At 38.2% G+C, this 21,838-nt stretch overlaps 1 protein-coding gene and 1 pseudogene across 1 annotated transcript; both read right to left on the bottom strand.

Moving 5' to 3' along the window:
* Positions 1 to 225: 225 nt before the first annotated feature.
* LOC123469883 lies at positions 226 to 5,953 on the bottom strand. The gene is made up of 2 exons (XM_045169229.1): positions 4,797 to 5,953; positions 226 to 247 (listed from the first exon to the last, which is right to left on the bottom strand). The coding sequence occupies exons 1-2, from the start codon at positions 5,951 to 5,953 to the stop codon at positions 226 to 228; spliced, it is 1,179 nt and encodes a 392-aa protein (XP_045025164.1).
* A 1,524-nt stretch (positions 5,954 to 7,477) lies between these two features.
* LOC123469882 lies at positions 7,478 to 11,069 on the bottom strand (annotated as a pseudogene).
* Positions 11,070 to 21,838: the final 10,769 nt, after the last annotated feature.

Genomic DNA, 21,838 nt, shown 5'->3' with positions numbered 1-21,838 from the left:
TCTATTTCTTTTTGATGGAGGGGTTAGTTTGGTGCCTACCGTATCCCTTTATGCTATTCCTATTTCTCTTTCTTTGCAACACGCCAAAAAAGTGCAAAATTAAAAGTAGGAAAATTGACTGAAACCTAGAGGAAGAGAAGAATGGAAAAAAAAACGAGGGTATGGTAGGCAACATAGTATCCCTTCCGTCAAAACAAAATGAAAGGATACAGACCCAGTTGCCTGCTAAAGAAACTTGCACGAATGACTGTAGAAGTAGAAAAACATGGTATCACAGTGTAATCACATTGAATTCAAGTATATTTGATTCTGTTTACATGTAGAAGTATAAACTCATAATATAACAGTGTATTCACATTGAATACAAGTATATTTGATTCTGTTTACATGTAGAAGTATAAACTCATAATATAACAGTGTATTCACATTGAATACAAGTATATTTGATCCTGTTTACATATAGAAGTAAAAACTCAAGGTATCACAGTGTATTCACATTGAATAGAAGTATAATGATTCTGTTTACATGTAGAAGTAAAAACTCATGGTATCACAGTGTTTTCACATTGAATACAAGTATATTTGATTCGGTTTACATATAGAAGTAAAAACTCATGGTATCACAGTGTATTCACATTGAATACATGTATATTTGACCCTGTTTACATAAAGAAGTAAAAATTTATGGTATCGCAGTGTATTCACATGGAATACAAGTATATTTGATCCTGTTTACATATAGAAGTAAAAACTTATAGTATCACAGTGTATTCACATTGATACAAGTATATTTGATCCTGTTTACATATAGAAGTAAAAACTCATGGTATCACAGTGTATTCACATTAAATACAAGTATATTTGATACTGTTTACATATAGAAGTAAAAACTCATGGTATAACAGGGTATTCACATTGAATTCAAGTATATTTGATACTGTTTACATACAGAAGTAAAAACCCATGGTATCACAGTGTATTCACATTGAATTCAAGTATATTTAATTCTGTGTACATTTAGAAGTATAAACTCATGGTATCACAGTGTATTCACATTGAATACAAGTAAATTTGATCCTGTTTACATATAGAAGTAAAAAGTCATGGTATCACAGTGTATTCACATTAAATACAATTATATTTCATTCTGTTTACATGTAGAAGTATAAACTCATAATATAACAGTGTATTCACATTGAATACAAGTATATTTGATCCTGTTTACATATACAAGTAAAAACTCATGGTATCAAAGTGTATTCACATTGAATACAAGTATATTTGATTCTGTTTACATATAGAATTACAAACTCATTGTATCACAGTGTATTCACATTGAATACAAGTATATTTGATCCTGTTTACATATAGAAACAAAAACTCATGGTATCACAGTGTATTCACATTGAATACAAGTATATTTATTCTGTTTACATGTAGAAGTATAAAATCATAATATAACAGCGTATTCACATTAAATACAAGGATATTTGATCCTGTTTACATATAGAAGTAAAAACCCATGTTATCACAGTGTATTCACATTGAATACAAGTATAATTGATTCCGTTTACATGTAGAAGTATAAACTCATAATATAACAGTGTATTCACATTGAATGCAAGTATCTTTGATCCTGTTTACATACAGAAGTAAAAACTCATGGTATCATAGTGTATTCACATTGACTTCTTGTATATTTGATCCTGTTCACACATAGAAGTAAAAGCTCATGATATCACATTGTATTCACATTGAATACAAGTAGATTTGATCCTGTTTACATATAGAAGTGAAAACTCATGGTGTCAAAGTGTATTCACATTGAATACAAGTATATTTGACTCTGTTTACATGTAGAAGTATAAACTCATAATATAACAGTGTATTCAAATTGAATCCAAGGATATTTGATCCTGTTTACATATAGAAGTAAAAACCCATGGTATCACAGTGTATTCACATTGAATACAAGTATAATTGATTCTGTTTACATGTAGAAGTATAAACTCATAATATAACAGTGTATTCACATTGAATGCAAGTATATTTGATCCTGTTTACATACAGAAGTAAAAACTCATGGTATCATAGTGTATTCACATTGACTGCTTGTATATTTGATCCTGTTCACACATAGAAGTAAAAGCTCATGGTATCACAGTGTATTCACATTGGATACAAGTAGATTTGATTCTTTTTACGTATAGAAGTAAAAACTCATGGTATCACAGTGTATTCACATTGAATACAAGTATATTTGATTCTATTTACATGTAGAAGAAAAAACTCATGGTATCACAGTGTATTCACATTGAATAAAAGTATATTTGATCCTGTTTACATATAGAAGTAAAAACTCATGTTATCACAGCGTTTTAACATTTAATACAAGTATATTTGATCCTGTTTACATATAGAAGTAAAAACTCATGGTATCACAGTGTATTCACATTGAATACAATTATATTTGATCCTGTTTACGTATAGAAGTAAACACTCATGGTATCACAGTGTATTCACATTGAATACAAGTATATTTGATTTTCTTTACTTGTAGAAGTATAAACTCATAATATAACAGTGTATTCACATTGAATACAAGTATATTTGATCCTGATTACATATAGAAGTAAAAATTCATGGTATCACAATATATTCACATTGAATACAAGTATATTTGATCCTGTTTACATATAGAAGTAAAAACTAATGGTATCATAGTGTATTCACATTAAATACAAGTATATTTGATCTCGTTTACATATAGAAGTAAAAGCTCGTGGTATCAAAGTGTATTCACATTGAATACAAGTATATTTGATCCTGTTTACATATAGAAGTAAAAACTCATGGTATCACAGTGGATTCACATTGATTACAAGTATATTTGATCCTGTTTACATATAGAAGTAAAAACTCATGGTATCACAGTGTATTCACATTGAATACAGGTATATTTGATCCTGTTTACATATAGAAGTAAAAACTCATGGTATCACAGTGTATTCACCTCACAGTGTATTCACATTAAATACAAGTATATTTGATCCTGTTTACATATAGAAGTAAAAACTCATGGTATCACAGTGAATTCACATTGAATATAAGTATATTTTATTCTGTTTGTATGTAGAAGTAAAAACTCATAATATAACAGTGTATTCGCATTGAATACAAGTATATTTGATCCTGTTTACATGAGGAAGTATAAACTCATGGTTTCACAGTGTATTCACATTGAATACAAATATATCTGATTCTGTTTACATGTAGAAGTATAAACTCATGGTATCACAGTGTATTCACATTGAATACAAGTATATTTGATCCTGTTTACATATAGAAGTAAAAACTAATGGTATCATAGTGTATTCACATTAAATACAAGTATATTTGATCTCGTTTACATATAGAAGTAAAAGCTCGTGGTATCAAAGTGTATTCACATTGAATACAAGTATATTTGATCCTGTTTACATATAGAAGTAAAAACTCATGGTATCACAGTGGATTCACATTGATTACAAGTATATTTGATCCTGTTTACATATAGAAGTAAAAACTCATGGTAACACAGTGTATTCATATTGAATACAGGTATATTTGATCCTGTTTACATATAGAAGTAAAAACTCATGGTATCACAGTGTATTCACCTCACAGTGTATTCACATTAAATACAAGTATATTTGATCCTGTTTACATATAGAAGTAAAAACTCATGGTATCACAGTGAATTCACATTGAATATAAGTATATTTTATTCTGTTTGTATGTAGAATTAAAAACTCATAATATAACAGTGTATTCGCATTGAATACAAGTATATTTGATCCTGTTTACATATAGAAGTAAAAACTCATGGTATCACAGTGTATTCACATTGAATACAAGTATATTTGATCCTGTTTACATATGGAAGTAAAAACTCATGGTACCACAGTGTATTCACATTGAATACAAGTATATTTGATCCTGTTTACATATGGAAGTAAAAACTCATGGTACCACAGTGTATTCACATTGAATACAAGTATATTTGATTATGTTACATTAAGAAGTATAAACTCATTATTTAACAGTGTATTCACATTGAATACAAGTATATTTGATCCTGATTACATATAGAAGTAAAAACTCATGGTATCACAATATATTCACATTGAATACAAGTATATTTGATCCTGTTTACATATAGAAGTAAAAACTAATGGTATCATAGTGTATTCACATTAAATACAAGTATATCTGATCTCGTTTACATATAGAAGTAAAAACTCGTGGTATCAAAGTGTATTCACATTGAATACAAGTATATTTGATCCTGTTTACATATAGAAGTTAAAACTCATGGTATCACAGTGTATTCACATTGAATACAAGGATATTTGATCCTGTTTACAAATAGAAGTAAAAACTCATGGTATCACAGTGTATTCACATTGAATACAAGTATATTTGATTCTGTTTACATGAGGAAGTATAAACTCAGGGTATCACAGTGTATTCACATTGAATACAAGTATATTTGATCCTGTTTACATATAGAAGTAAAAACTCATGGTATCACAGTGTATTCACATTGAATACAAGTATATTTGATTCTGTTACATGTAGAAGTATAAACTCAGAATATAACAGTGTATTCACATTGAATACAAGTATATTTGATCCTGTTTACATATAGAAGTAAAAACTCATGGAATCACAGTGTATTTACATTGAATTCAAGTATATTAGAAGCTGTTTACATTTAGAAGTAAAAACTCATGGTATCACAGTGTATTCCCAACCGAGGTTGGGCTCCACATGGCGTGAAAACCGTCTCGATGGTGACGTTACTGGGAAAACACTGCAAAACGGACACAGATGACCCGACCGCCCGTAGCTTGTTGCATAATGGAAGGTCCAGATGCTTAGCGGCTAACCATCCGTCGTATTGTGCAGTCGTTGTAGCGGCATGGTAGGCGGTTTTCCGGCTTTCGCATTGCAGGTTACGAATTTCTCGGGCCAGGTGGTTTGAAATGTCCATTGCGAAGTCTCTGATGTATTGTGTATGACTGGCGTATTCGATCTCCGCCCGTGTCAGTTCGGACAGCGCCATCTTGGCTACGGCGTCCGCGTTATTGGGCCTCATCTCGACGAGATCGGTTCCTTTGGCGGCTTCCTGAACCGCGATGACGACTCTATCCATTCCTAGAACCGGATGGTAGGAAGTGAGGTTTCCTCCTCCGCAGACGGAACTGTTTATCATTGAATATATAAAATCCAGCTGCTGAATTGGGTCCCGAATACGGAAGGTAGTGTCGTTTTCGGTCGAGTATTTGACGCCCATTCCCTTTTCGATAACCCTTAACTCACATGGCTTCGCTTCCTTCCAGGAATCGTCCCAGATGAGGGTCACGAGGTTGTGTTTGAAAGAGTCGTTTATTGCTCCAGGGATGTCACCAAGTGGAGAGCTGATGGTACAGTTCGGGCATTCGCTCTGTAAGGTCACTTCTTCGAGGCGACAGTTGATCATCTTTTCTGTCGCCGTCCGAAGCCAACTGGTTTCCACGAATGGGTGGCCTTCCAGAGCGAACGAGTTGGGACCTGTTATATCCATCGCCTTTCCTCGACATTGTCGTGTGTCTCTCATCCTTCGGCACGTTGCCTTATCCACTTCGATGGGGTTGCGGCCGTAAGACGCTTGATTCCATTGCATGAAGTCCTTGTACACTGTGGTGGTGGCTACCCACATGCTACACGTGTGGCCAGTAAAGCGTTTAACTTCTGGTAGTGTAGAGTAGATAGCGTACGTAATGGGTACCGGTGGAGTGGGGGCGGCTTCGAAAGAGCAGTCTTCCTCCGTGAACTCCAGGAATCCCAGGTTTGCCGCACCATCACAGTTACACACGGTGGCATTAAATGCAGCCAAGGGGGTAAAATACAGGAGGGCGAGGAGGGACATCAACAATAATCTAGGCAATCGAAGATATGATACGGTAAATAGCACGAAATAACGAGTAAAACAAGGAAATGCATAGCAATGATACATAGGGAAGTAACGGATTTTATTCTACGGCACGGTATGTAGTGAAAAGGCACATGGTTAACTACGCATGAGGAACTGTTGATATGGCTGCTACTGAAATTATATTTAAACATGTAACATTTATACGAGGGGATGCGCTACGTGTCACGGCTATTGGGGGGTCTAAGGGCGCTCCATGGCCGTAGGCCAGTGCGGCGCTCGGGGCGGGGTGCTACGGGGGGGACTGGTGGGGCTACTGTCTCTAAAGCCGTTAAAGAGAGTCATTCCGGGGTGAAAGAGAGGTCTATGTTTGGTCCTTTGTGGAAGTTTGAAGTTATCGTTCCTTCTGGTAAGTGGGATGGACCGGCGTCGAGGTCTATTAGATCCTGTTCTTCCTGCAGGGCGTACTCTTCATCCGTTGGGGGTGATATTTCTAGTTCGTTGGTGAGCTCCGATGGTATGGGGTGATCACGGCTCTCTTGGAAATCTACGCAAGGCTCTTCCTTCCAGATCAAAGATTCATACAGGTTCAACTGGGTCTGTTTTCCCGCGCATTCTTGAATTTCCACGGTGTGGTTGTTGTTGATTTTTGTGACGCGGTATGGCCCCATAAAACGGAGGATGAGTTTCTTGCTTGTGCCTGCCATTGGTGTTCTTACGTCGATTAACACCTTATCGCCAATGTTGAATGCTTGCTCACAAGCCCGCTTGTCGTACTGGGTCCTTAGCTGTTCCTTGGCTTGGGTCAAGTTTGTTTTAACCAATACGAAGGCCTCGTGAAGACGTTGCATTAGCTGGCTTTTGTAGTCGGATGGGATGATGATGTTTGCTGGCTTTTGTAGTCGGATGGGATGATGATGTTTGCTGGCTTTTGTAAAAATCGGTCAATAGGCACTACTGGATCGCGGCCATGATTTAGGAAGTAGGGGGTTTCTAGGGTGGAGGAGTGTACAGAGTTCCTGTAGGCGGAAGCAACTGGGCCTAGCACTTCTTCCCATTTAGAGAAACCCTGTTCCATGTATTTCCGTAGCATTTCTGCTACGGTTTTGTTGAATCTTTCGGTTAAGCCATTAGTCTGTGGATGATACGCCGTGGTCCTCAACTGTTTAATTTGAAGTTTCTTTCAAAGTGAGGAGAACAGCTTTGACGTAAAATTCGAATCACGGTCGATGACAATGGCCCTTGGGGGACCATGATACAAAATGACTGTATCTGCTAGCGCCTTGCTCGTTGAAAGGGCGGTCTGGTCTGCTAGAGGGATAACTTCTACCCATTTCGTGAAGTAATCAGTAATTACTAGGATGTGATTGTTCCCTTGCAGGGATTGTGGTTGAATTGGCCCTAAGAAGTCTAGCCCTAAGACCTCGAAGGGTCCTGAGGTGAGGTCTAGGGGATTTAAGAAGGCCCGAAGATTCGATCGTCGTTGGAGGGCACAGGGTTTACAAGCGAGGCAGTACTCGTTTACGTCGGAGAGCATTGTTGGCCAGTAGTATTTGTCTCTAATTCGGAGGCATGTCCGCTGGTATGCAAGATGGCCGGATAGAGGGAGTCGTGATACTCGTACAATAGCTGTTTTCTTAGGCTAAAGGGAACCACCACTTGTTGTAGCACGAACCGTCGTCTTTTCTTTGAGATCGGCTCTTGTGTACGACACAGAAGGCCACCCGCAATGCCGTACAGCTCGATTTCTTTCGCCCAAATCTGGTCTGTATTCTCTTCACTAAGGGTTCCATGTTCTAAGTAATTTGTTATGTCCATACCCAACGAATCTTTTTTCTGTTCGCGGAGTATGGCTTCATCTTCTTCAGTGGCTGTTCGAACTGAATTAACCGGAATTCGGGATAGAAAATCTGCATTCTCATTGACACCCGGCCGGTACTTTATCGAGTATTTGAGGTTAGCCAACAATATTGACCATCTTCCTAATCTACCCGTCTCGTCTTTGAACGTCTGCAGCCACTTCAGCGGGCGATGGTCACTGATGATAACGAATGGCTCGTCCTGATGGTACTGGCGGAAACGCTTTATACCAAAAATCACGGCCGTGGCTTCCTTCTCGATGGTAGAGTACTTGGTTTCTGCTTTATCAGGTGTCTACTGGCGTAGGCGATTGGTTGGTCTTTTCCGTCGAGTATTTGGGACAAGACGGCTCCTAGTCCGTAATCGTTGGCATCAGTATAAATTAGGAATTCTTTAGTGAAATCCGGGTAGGCCAGAACAAGGTCGGTCATCAGGCATTTCCTAAGGAATTTGAAGGATTTTTCTTCAGCGGGCCCCCATTTTATCCTGTCCTGCGGTTCACCTTTCGCTTGATGTATCAGGTGGTGGGCGACTGTTGAGAACCCCTTGATAAACAATCGGTAGTATGACGCTAACCCCAAAAAGGACTGCATTTCTTTAACGGTAAGTGGTTTTCTGTAATTTCTAAGGGATTCGATTTTGGCGGGGTCTGGTGCTACGTCATCTGCTGAGATGACGTGGCCGAGGTACTGGACTGATGTCTCTAAAAATCTACGTTTTGATAGTTTCACCTTGAGGTTTGCCTCTTCAAGTAAATCAAAGATTTTCCGCAGGTTCGATATGTGTTCTAAGGGATTCTTAGAGAAGATGATAATGTCATCTAGGTAAACCAAGCAAGTATTTCCTATCTCTTCCTTAAGGACAAAATTCATCAATCGTTGGAAGGTTCCTGGGGCGTTAGTCAGACCGAAGGCGAGCCGATTCCATTCATACAAATTGTTCTCAACGATGAACGCCGTCTTCTCTTTTGACTGTTTGTCCATTTCTATTTGCCAGTACCCTGATGCCAGATCTAGAGTGGAAAAGCATTTTTGGCCTTGTAACAGGTCAAGCACGTCGTCAATGCGGGGCAAGGGAAAGAAGTCCTTCTTTGTGATCGCATTTAGTTTTCTGTAGTCAATGCACAGGCGGTCGTCTCCTGTTTTCTTCTTCACTAACACTATTGGGGCCGCCCAAGGGGAGAGGGAGGGTCGTATAATATTGTTTGCTAGTAGTTCGTCGATGATTTTCTTTGCAACCTCCCGTTGACGGGTGGATGCTCTGTATGGCCTTTGGCGGATGGGCCCTTGCCCCTGAGTGTCGATAACGTGTTTGACCAGGTCCGTGTTCCCCAGATCGCGTGTTTGAAATGCGAAGATACTTTGTTTTTCTAGGAGCAATTTGCGCAATTCCCCCTTTATGGTTTCCGTAACATCTGGGAGGGAGGCTTCGAAGATGGCGGGGTCGATGGTAGTAGGCTTGGTGGAACAAGATGCTATGAGTGTAGGTAGCTCGAAAACCTATGTCCTAAGATGGTGTAGCGAGGAAGGGAGATAGTGTGGTTTGTTTCGTTGACTATCACAATTCTGAACATCCCATTGTCACGTTTTGTAGAAACGAAGGGGTCCAGTCGAAGACCAGCGGGTAACCGTGGGTTTTTTACTAGAAAACAGGCAGTGTCGAGAGATAGCTTGACGTCACTATTCTCGCTCTCCACCACGCATGCGGATGATGGAGGTATTTTCGTTTTAACAGCCACCATCATTGTAGGTTTGTCATCGTTTTGGTGTTGATCAGACTCCCTCACTCGATAGACTCTCACGACCGTCGATCATAAACTTATGTTCATAAAGAGCGTCTAAACCTAGTACACATTCTTCCATAATTTCCGGAACGACGATGAAATCTTGTTGAAAGGGTTCACGGGGCCTCTCGTCCTCGACGAGAACATCTACTGTTACGGTGCCCTGGCAGGCCAGGCGCCTGTTGCTTATATCGAAAAGATTTACCGCTACTTCTCTTCTGTGTCTGAATTCTTCCATTTGTTGCTGTAGTCTTTCGAAGAGTCGACTACTAATGAGGCTTTTGCCTGCTCCACTGTCTACTAACGCTTTGAATGAACAATTCCCTACTCTTAGTCCAATTCTGGGGGTGATAACTTGGGTGGACACGGATTTGACAAATTGTTGGGGCTTGGGGCACCCACCGAGTGGCCCAACAGTTGATTCGGTGGTTTCTAGTTTTCCGCCTGTGACCGCAGGATGCCGGTTGGTGTCGCTGGAGTGTTGGCATAATGCCCTGATGGTGGAGGGGGTCTTGGGTTCTGGATGGTAGGGCAGAAATTATGTCGGTGCCCTATGTTCCGGCACAGGCGGCAAAGCTCGTTCTTTTGTGGTAGCTTGGTGAAACAGTCTGTTTCGGTGTGGAACCCCCAGGTGTTGTGGAATTCGCAAAAAAGGGCTGCCCTTTTAAAAGCTTCGGGTTGCGTCACGTTCGGGTCTCTCTGTCTTCCACCAACCTGAGAGGGCCTCTGTGCTAATTGCCTTTTCATTTCTACTAGACTCTGTTGTAGATCCGCGTTGTGAGTCGTGGCATTCTGGCCAACCTTGGTGCTTAAGCGATTTAGGGCTTCCAGCACGCTGGTCAGTTCATTTTGATGGGTTGGGGCGTTCGTTGATGAGTATGCTGCATGGATTCTAACTCTTGTCTGTGATTCTTCAATAGCTAATGCGGTAAGTTCGGCTCGATCGATAAGCGTCTCGAACGATGAAAATTTTTTATACTTTAAGGGAACTTGCACGTCGCTAGGTAGACCTTCCAGAAACCTGTCCATCATCATTTGCTCCCGGGATGCGGCGGTAGCTGAATCTAATATCCCATCCATAGGGTAAGCTTTATGGAACGCCTTACGAATACGATTTGCGTAGCGGCGCATGATTTCCTTCGGCTACCTCTTCATGTAATGAAACTCGACACTCCTTTGTGACCGCGTTTCGGTCGAGTGGAAAAGTTTGAAGATTCGTGCTTTTACTGATGCGTACTCTTGGGATCAGATAGGGTTGTCTAACTTGAATGTGTCGAATTCTTCAGCAGCCTCTCCGTAGAGTTTAGAGCGCATTAAGCGTAATTTCCTAGCTTCTTCGAAGTTGCCTAGATCGAGGGCTGATTCCAGGTGAGCAACCTAATCGTCGAAACGACCAGACCTCTGACGATCGCAAAAGATTGTCACTGAACAAAAGGCTTGCATTGCCTGTTCCTATTGTGCCCTCCTAATTTTGTCGTCTATGGCTACACTTGTTACGGATGAGGGACAGCTGGTACTTGTGGTCCCTGGGTGTGGGGTGGAGGGAGGTTGTGTGTTTAGCCAGTTGGGGTTTTGCTGCCCATTGGATGGCGGGTTGATTGGTGTCGAAGCTACGAAACCTGGGTGGGCAATGCTCTGGGAGGGTTGTCCAGATGGGGAAAACGGGTTGGTGGGGGGCGTGTTATAGCCCCACTGTGGTACGGGTAATGGGGTGACCCCCTGTAGTGTTGAAGTCGGGTACGGGTTAGTGGTTCCTTGTAGGGTGTCTGCGGTTGCCGTTGGTTGGTTCTGCTCTGCTTGGGAAAAGGTTCTCGCGGTACTAACCGCTGTCTTCGTGTCGACACCAGCTTCTAGGAGGCAGGTCAACTCTTTTTCGTACGTCTAAAGAACGTGCTCGCCTGTACTTGAGACGGTTTGTATGCATCCGCCCCATACACGGTACAATTTAATACATATACTTGTATTCAATGTGAATACACTGTTATATTATGTGTTTATACTTCTACATGTCAACAGAATCAAATATACTTGTATTCAATGTGAATACACTGTTATATTATAAGTTTATACTTCTACATGTAAACAGAATCAAATATACTGGTATTCAATTTGAATACACTGTTATATTATTAGTTTATACTTCTACATGTAAACAGAATCAAATATACTTGTATTCAATGTGAATACACTGTGATACCATGAGTTTTAACTTCTATGTATAAACAGGATCAAATATACTTGTATTCAATGTGAATACACTGTTATATAATGAGTTTATACTTCTACATGTAAACAAAATCAAATATATCTGTATTCAATTCAAATACACTATTATATTATGAGTTTATACTTCTACATGTAAGCAGAATCAAATATACTTGTATTCAATGTGAATACACTGTGATACCATGAGTTTTAACTTCTGTATGTAAACAGGATCAAATATACTTGAATTAAATGTATATACACTGTTATATTATGAGTTTATACTTCTACATGTAAACAGAATCAAATCGACTTGTATTAAATGTGAATACACTGTTATATTATGAGTTTATACTTCTACATGTAAACATAATCAAATCGACTTGTATTCAATATGAATCCACTGTTATATTATGAGTTTATACTTCTACATGTAAACAGAATCAAATATACTTGTATTCAATGTAAATAAACTGTTATATTATGAGTTTCTACTTCTACGTGTAAAAAGAATCAAATATACTTGTATTCAATGTGAATACACTGTTATATTATGAGTTTATACTTCTACATGTAAACAGAATCAAATATACTTGTATTCAATGTGAATACACTGTTATATTATGAGTTTATACTTCTACAAGTAAACAGAATCAAATATACTTGTATTCAATGTGAATACACTGTTATATTATGAGTTTCTTCTTTTAAATATAAACAGAATCAAATATACTTGTATTCAATGTGAATACACTGTGATACCATGAGTTTTAACTTCTATGTGTAAACAGGATCAAATATACTTGTATTCAATGTGAATACACTGTTATATTATGAGTTTATACTTCTACATGTAAACAGAATCCAATCGACTTGTATTAAATGTGAATACACTGTTATATTATGAGTTTATACTTCTACATGTAAACAGAATCAAATATACTTGTATTCAATGTGAATACACTGTTATATTTTGAGTTTATATTATTACATGTAAACAGAATCAAATATACTTGTATTCAATGTAAATACACTATAATACAATGAGTTTTTATTTCTATATGTAAACAGGATCAAATATACTTGTATTCAATTTGAATACACCGTTATATTATAAGTTTATACTTCTACATGTAAATAGAATCAAATATACTTGTATTCAATGTGAATACACTGTTATATTATGAGTTTCTACTTCTACGTGTAAAAAGAATCAAATATACTTATATTTAATGTGAATACACTGTTATATTATGAGTTTATACAGCTACATGTAAACAGAATCCAATATACTTGTATTCAAAGTGAATAAACTGTTATATTATGAGTTTATACTTCTACATGTAAACATAATCAAATATACTTGTATTCAATGTAAATACACTGTTATATTATGATTTTATACTTCAACATGTAAACAGAATCAAATATACTTGTACGATTGTGAATACACTGTTATATTATGAGTTTATACTTCTACATGTAAACAGAATCAAATATACTTGTATTCAATTTGAATACACTGTTATATTATGAGTTTATACTTCAACATGTAAACAGAATCAAATATACTTGTATTCAATTTGAACACACTGTTATATTATGCATTTATACTTCTACATGTATACAGAATCAAATAAACTTGTATTCAATGTGAATACACTGTTATATTATGAGTCTCTACTTCTACATGTAAACAGAATCAAATATACTTGTATTCAATATGAATACACTGTGATACAATGAGTTTATACTTCTACATGTAAACAGAATCAAATATACTTGTATTCAATGTGAATACACTGTCATATTATGAGTTTATATTTCTACAGTTAAACAGAATAAATATACTTGTTTTCAATGTGAATGCACTGTTATATTATGAGTTTTTATACTTCTACATGTCAACATTATCAAATTTACTTGTATTCAATGTGAAAACACTGTGATAGAATGAGTTTATACTTCTACATGTAAACAGAATCAAATATACTTGTATTCAATGTGAATACACTGTTATATTATGAGTTTATACTTCTACAGTTAAACAGAATAAATATACTTGTAGTCAATGTGAATACACTGTTATATTATGAGTTTATACTTCTATATGTAAACAGAATCAAATTTACTTGTATTCAATGTGAATACACTGTTATATTATGAGTTTCTACTTCTACATGGAAACAGAATTAAATATACTTGTATTGAATGTGAATACACTGTTATATTATGAGTTTATACTTCTACATGTAAATAGAATCGAATCGTCTTGTATTAAATGTGAATACACTGTTATATTATGAGTTTATACTTCTACATGTAAACAGAATCAAACATACTTGAATTCAATGTGAATTCACTGTTAAATTATGAATTTATACTTCTACATGTAAACAGAATCAAATATCATTGTATTGAATGTGAATACACTATGATACAAGGAGTTTTTACTTCTAGATGTAAACAGGATCAAATATACTTGTATTTAATGTGAATACACTGTTATATTATGAGTTTCTTCTTTTACATATAAACAGCATTAAATATACTTGTATTCCATGTGAATACACTGTGATACCATGAGTTTTAACTTCTATGTGTAAACAGGATCAAATATACTTGTATTCAATGTGAATACACTGTTATATTATGAGTTTATACTTCTACATGTAAACAGAATCAAATATACTTGTATTCAATGTGAATACACTGTTACAGTATGAGTTTATATTTCTACATATAAACAGAATCAAATATACTTGTATTCAATGTGAATACACTGTTATATTTTGAGTTTATATTATTACATGTAAACAGACTCAAATATACTTGTATTCAATGTAAATACAATATAATACAATGAGTTTTTATTTCTATATGTAAACAGGATCAAATATACTTGTATTCAATCTGAATACACCGTTATACTATGAGTTTATACTTCTACATGTAAATAGAATCAAATATACTTGTATTCAATGTGAATACACTGTTATATTATGAGTTTCTACTTCTACGTGAAAAAAGAATCAAATATACTTATATTTAATGTGAATACACTGTTATATTATGAGTTTATACAGCTACACGTAAACAGAATCAAATATACTTGTATTCAAAGTGAATAAACTGTTATATTATGAGTTTATACTTCTACATGTAAACAGAATCGAATCGTCTTGTATTAAATGTGAATACACTGTAATATTATGAGTTTATACTTCTACATGTAAACAGAATCAAATATCATTGTATTCAATGTGAATACACTATGATACAATGAGTTTTTACTTCTATATGTAAACAGGATCAAATATACTTGTATTCCATGTGAATACACTGTTATATTATGAGTTTATACTTCCACATGTAAACAGGATCAAATATACTTGTATTCCATGTGAATACACTGTTATATTATGAGTTTATACTTCCACATGTAAACAGAATCAAATATACTAGTATTCAATGTGAATACACTGTTATATTATGAGTTTAAACTTCTACATGTAAACAGAATCAAATCGACTTGTATTAAATATGAATACACTGTTATATTATGAGTGTATACTTCTACATGTAAACAGAATCAAATATACCTGTATTCAATGTGAATACCCTGTTATATTATGAGTTTTTATTTCTACATGTAAACAGAATCAAATATACTTTTCTTCAATGTGAATACACTGTGATACCATGAGTTTTAACTCCGATATGTAAACAGGATCAAATATACTTGTATTCAATGTGAATACACTATGACACCACGATTTTTTACTTCTATATGTAAACAGGATCAAATTTACTTGCATTCAATGGGGATACACTGTTATATTATTAGTTTATACTTCTACATGTAAACAGAATCAAATATACTTGTATTTAATGTGAATACACTTTTATATTATGAGTTTATACTTCTACATGTAAACAGAATCAAATATACTTGTATTCAATGTAAATACACTGTTATATTTTGAGTTTATACTTCTACATGTAAACAGAATCAAATATAATTGTATTCAATGTGAATACACTGTGATTCCACGAGTTTTTACTTCTATATGTAAACAGGATCAAATATACTTGTATTCAATGTTAATACACTGTTATATTATGAGTTTATACTTCTACATGTAAACAGAATCTAATCGGCTTGTATTAAATGTGAATACACTGTTATTGTTGTATCTTGTCGTGTTGGGCAGAGCCCCTAGCGGTAATGAGCCGTAGTTTAATACAGAGAGGCTCAGCCTCAGTTGCACACAGACAGGCTAGTGCAAAACATGGTGTCAGAAGTAAACTGAACCAATTGTTCAACATGGCGAGTGATCTTAATCCACCGGCATCCTTCCCCTTTGATGGCGATCTGCCTTCAAAGTGGGCTCTTTGGAAAAAGCAATTCGAGTGGTATCTTAAGGCCACGAAGAAAAACAAGGAAGACGAAGACGTTCAGGTCGGCATGCTGATCACGTTGCTTGACCATGAGGGCTTACGCATTTACGAGACCTTCACTTGGACAACGCCTGGTGATGCGTCTAAGATTGCGCCAGTGTTAGCTAAGTTTGATGCTCATTTCCAGCCGAGAAAGAGCCAAACATTTGAACGATACCAGTTTTTAACTCGCCACCAGCGTGATGGTGAGTCGTGCGAAACCTTCTTGTTGGAACTTCAGTCTCTGATAGCTACCTGTGAATACGACGCCCAGCGTGACTCCATTCTGCGTGACCAGATCGTTATTGGCGTGGCCGACAACAAAACGCGTGAAAAGTTGTTGTTTGATCCCCAGCTTACTTTGGCCAAAGCAATTGACATATTACGTGCCTGTGAAACGTCTTCGTTGATCGCTGAACAGATGTCAGCTGAAGCAATCAATAGGCTAACCTTGGACAAATTCAAATCGGGAAAACCAGTTCTTGGCAAGTCTGGTCATGGCGGTGATCGTCGTAGTTCAACAGAAGTCAACAAGCCTGAACAGGACGACAAATTCAGACCTTCCAGAACTCCCACACTGGTGACAAGTTGCAAGTGGTGTGGTGGCAGTCATGTTAAAGGCCGGTGCCCTGCTTTTGGTAAACAGTGCTCTAAGTGTGGCAAGTCAAATCATTTTGAAAAAGTTTGTAACTCTGAAAACGTGGTCAACAGCAATCACAGTGGACCGTTGATTTACTCATTGCTGGTTATACGGTGCCTTTCAAGGTTGACACTGGAGCGTCTTGTAACGTAATTCCGTTGTCTTGCTTCAACAAATTTGGACACACGAAGAAGCTCTTGCCTGGTCCTCAAGTTCGCACCTAGAATGGACAGTCCCTGCATGTGCTGGGCAAACTGGATGTTGCTGTATTTTTCAACAGAAAGCGGTTCCAGATTCGTGTAGTCGTGATCAAGGAAGACAATGTCCCAATTCTGGGGCTGCCCAGTTGTTGTGAACTGGGTCTAGTTCATGTGCCACAGAAGCAGGTCAACGAAATCGTTGTGGACTCGCCGTCGACCAATTTGCCGCCTGCGTTCCAAAATTACAAAGGTGTGTTCATTGGCATCGGTAAATTGCCCATCGAACACGAGATCAAGTTGAAAGATAATTGTGTCCCAGTTGTGCGTCCTCCCCGCCGAATTCCGTTCAAGATTCGTGATTTGGTGAAAAAGAAGTTGGACGACATGGAACAGCTAAAGTTGATTTGTAAAGTGACTGAGCCTACTGAGTGGGTAAACCCAATGCTGGCTGTTCAAAAAGCGGGTGGTGACGTACGCATCTGTCTCGACCCGTTGGATCTTAACAAAGTGATAAAGCGCCAACACTATCCGGTGCCTACGGCACAGGAATTATTTGCCCGAATTGGAAAGGCAAAGTTTTTCTCAACGCTCGACGCAACGTCGGGGTTTCTGCAAATTCCCCTGTCGGAAGAGTCCAGTTTTGTTACGACCTTTGCCACTCCATTTGGAAGATATCGTTTTCTTCGTCTACCATTCGGTATTTGCTCAGCCCCAGAGGTTTATCAGCAGGCGATGATACAGTTGTTTGGAGACCTCAGCGGTGTGGAGATCTACTTTGACGATTTCTTCGTTTGGGGCGAAACGCGAGAAGAACACGATGACCGTTTGAAAGCCGTGTTTGACAGGTGTGCACAAGTCAATTTGAAATTGAATGCCAACAAGTGTAAGTTTTTGCAGTCGGAACTTCCCTGGATCGGACACATCATCTCCTACCAACAGTTGAAGCCGGATCCCGATAAAATTGAAGCCATCCGGGCGTTTCCAGAGCCTGCTTCGAAGGAAGACCTCCAGCGACTGTTGGGTATGGTAAATTATTTGGCAAAGTTTTGTGAGCATTTATCGTCAACAACAAAACCGTTGCGAGATCTGCTCAAACATGATGTTGAGTGGGTCTGGGACGCAGCGAGCACGAAAACGTTCCAGGCCGTCAAGGATTTGGTCATTTCGGCGCCCACCCTGAAGCTTTTTGATCTGGCTGCTCCAGTGACTGTGTCGGTGGATGCCTCTGCTTTTGGACTTGGGGCGGTTTTGCTGCAAGATGGCCAGCCAGTAGAGTTTGCGTCTCGAACATTGACCGAGACTCAGCGCAGGTATGCGCAAATTGAAAAGGAGCTTCTGGCCTTGCAGTTTGGAATGCAGCATTTCCATCATTATGTGTATGGGAGTCACGTTTTAGTAGAAACCGACCACAAGCCCCTCATTGGTCTGGTTGACAAGCCCATTGGCTTATACACTCCTCGGATTCAGCGAATGCGCCTTTAGCTTCAAGGGTACAGCTACCAGTTGTGCTACAAGCCGGGTAAAGAATTGTACCTTGCCGACACCTTAAGCAGAGCGCCGGACCCTCGAGAATATTCAGGTGATCAGTCTCAGGGTCATGATGAACATGTCCACGCTGTCCTCAGTTATGTCATCCCGGGTCCAACGATTCAAGAAAAGTACGCTCGAGCCACGGAAGCTGATTCGACCCTGCAGTTGATCGTCGGACTCGTTAACAACGGCTGGCCGGAGCACAAGCGTGATTGTCCGGTTCCGGCGAAGCCGTATTGGTCTAAACGGGCAAATTTGTCGACGGCCCGTGGCATACTTCTTCGGGGGCAGCAAGTGGTTGTGCCATACAGCCTTCAACGTGAAATTCTAGCTAGCGTCCATGACGGACACTTCGGTGAAACCAAGTCTTTGGAAAGAGCAAAATCCGCCGTCTTCTGGCCGGGATACGTGGAGCAGATTCGCAACCTTGTCGCTGGATGCAGTATTTGTCAGGAGAGAAGAAACCACAATTCGGCACAGCAGTATTTTCCGGCAGAAGTCCCGAAACACCCCTTTCAAAAATTAGCAACGGATTTCTTCCAGCTTGCTGGAAAACATTATCTTTTAACAGTCGATTATTTTAGCAAGTGGCCGTGTGTGGTTGAAATGTCGTCGACTACCAGCTCTGTCACCATTTGAGAGTTGGAGAAATTTTCTCTGATTTCGGCGTCCCGGAAACTCTAGTGTCTGATAACGGGCCACAGTTTGGCAGTGCTGAGTTTCGCGAGTTTTCCCGCCAGCAGCAGTTCTCCCATATCACGTCAAGCCCGTTCTATCCTGAATCCAACGGCTTCGTTGAACGGTCGGTTCAGACCGTCAACTCTTCGTTTATAAAAGCCATTGAGAGCGGCCGCTCTCTTCAAGCCGCAGTCCGTGCTATTCGCTCCACTCCAGTTGGTGGTGGCCTCCCGTCTCCGTCCTTCCTGCTTCAGTCTCGTCATTTGCGGGGTAGTCTGCCTTTTGTGCCGCACTCAAGCCGCACTCAAGCATCAGAGTATCAACAGTGGTGCAGTAGAGGAACTTTTAAAACGCCGACAGGATAAAATGCTGTTTCATCAGTCGTCCGCCGTTTCCAAACGGTATCCTGTTTTATCAGTTGGTCAACGTGTTCGTGTTCGCCTCGGAAAAAAATGGATTCCTGGTGTAGTGAAGATAGTGTGTTAACAGCCGGATTCCTACGTCGTCAGCACCAGTGATGGAAGGGAGTTTCGCCGGAATCGCAGGGCGATCAACGTTTGCCGTAGTCAGCAAAGCGAAGGTCCAGCAACTCCTCCCACAGTCAACCAGCGGGCCCCTGCAGCAGAGTCCAGCAGAAGATCAAGAGCTTCGTTCATATTTCCGTCCTTCTCCCTGTCTAATTAAGCTGCTAATTCAGCAGTATCCGTTCGCACTCCGATGGTGGTTCCAGTTCCCGGTCCGGCGACAAGCAACGTGGTGGCACCCGTCTTGTCTTTACCGCCAACTCGCCCAGCGGTGTCTGCGCATGCTGAGCCGATCCGTCAGGCCGTTTCCCCCGGCATTACCAGGGAATCACGCAAGCCTAGAGAGTGGCCGCCATAATCACGCTCGAGCGCGAGGTTGGCCGCGAAGAACAGGCGGAGTGTTTCGCACAGCCCAGCCAGGTCGACGGCAAGTAATCCGACTTCAACGCTCGATCCTGCCCAGCTAGCAATGGTTCCTCCTTCGGAAGTTCCCGGCAGCCCCCTGGACCCTGTTCAAGAATGTCAAGAGGCGCCGGTTCCAGCTAACAACGACTAACCTAGTCCGTTTCACTGTTCTAGTTTGTGTTGTAACCTCAGAACTCTTGTTTGTTTGTTTTTTGTGTTCTCTTTTTCATTCTTACTTTGGTTTCCCTTCCTTGTCTTTGCATTACCCGTCTCTTTGGTTGTGTTTAACAGGTAAGATGTTGTATCTTGTCGTGTTGGGCAGAGCCCCTAGCGGTAATGAGCCGTAGTTTAATACAGAGAGGCTCAGCCTCAGTTGCACACAGAAAGGCTAGTGCATAACAGTTATATTATGAGTTTATACTTCTACATGTAAACAGAATCAAATATACTTGTATTCAATGTGAATACACTGTTATATTATGAGTTTATACTTCTACATATAAACAGAATCAAATATACTTGTATTCAATGTGAATACACTGTTATATTATGAGTTTATACTATTACATGTAAACAGAATCAAATATACTTGTATTCAATGTGAATACACTATAATACAATGCGTTTTTACTATTATATGTAAACAGGATCAAATATACTTGTATTCATTCTAAATACACCGTTATATTATGAGTTTATACTTCTACATGTAAACAGAATCAAATGTACTTGAATTCAATGTGAATACACTGTTATATTATGAGTTTCTACTTCTACGTGTAAAAAGAATCAAATATACTTGTATTTAATGTGAATACACTGTTATATTATGAGTTAATACTTCTAGATATAAACAGAATCAAATATACTTGTATTCAATGTGAATACACTGTTATATTATGAGTTTATACTTCTAGATATAAACAGAATCAAATATACTTGTATTCAATGTGAATACACTGTTATATTATGAGTTTATACTTCTACATGTAAACAGAATCAAATATACTTGTATTCAATGTGAATACACTGTTAAATTATGAGTTTATACTTCTACATGTAAACAGAATCAAATATACTAGTATTTAATATGAATACACGGTGATACCATGAGTTTTAACTTCTATATGTAAACAGGAACAAATATACTTGTATTCAATGTAAATACACTGTGATACCATGAGTTTTTACTTCTATATGTAAACTGGATCAAATATACTTGTATTCAATGTGAATACAATGTTATATTATGTGTTTATACTTCTACATGTAAACAGAATCAAATATACTTCTATTCAATGTGAATACACTCTTATATTATAAGTTTATACTACTACATGTAAACAGAATCAAATATACTTGTATTCAATGTGAATACACTGTTATATTATGAGTTTATACTTCTACATTTAAACAGAATCAAATATACTTGTATTCAATGTGAATACACTGTTATATTATGAGTTTATACTTCTACATATAAAAAGAATTAAATATACTTGTATCCATTGTGAATACACTGTTATATTATGAGTTTATACTTCTACATGTAAACAGAATAAATATACTTGTATTCAATGAGAATACACTGTAATATTATGAGTTTATACTTCTACA

Source organism: Daphnia magna, linkage group LG2, assembly GCF_020631705.1.
Source record: "Daphnia magna isolate NIES linkage group LG2, ASM2063170v1.1, whole genome shotgun sequence".
Classification (NCBI taxonomy): Eukaryota; Metazoa; Arthropoda; class Branchiopoda; order Diplostraca; family Daphniidae; genus Daphnia; species Daphnia magna.
The sequence above is the reverse complement of the archived record's forward strand: the minus strand, read 5'-3'. Positions and strand labels throughout refer to the sequence as shown.

Coding starts and splice junctions, on each gene's coding strand:
- LOC123469883 (XM_045169229.1), bottom strand. CDS start 5,953: ATGTCCCTCCTCGCCCTCCTGTATTTTACCCCCTTGGCTGCATTTAAT. Junction 248..4,796: donor CCATGTGGAGCCCAACCTCG/GTTGGGAATACA, acceptor CTACTTCTACAG/TCATTCGTGCAAGTTTCTTT.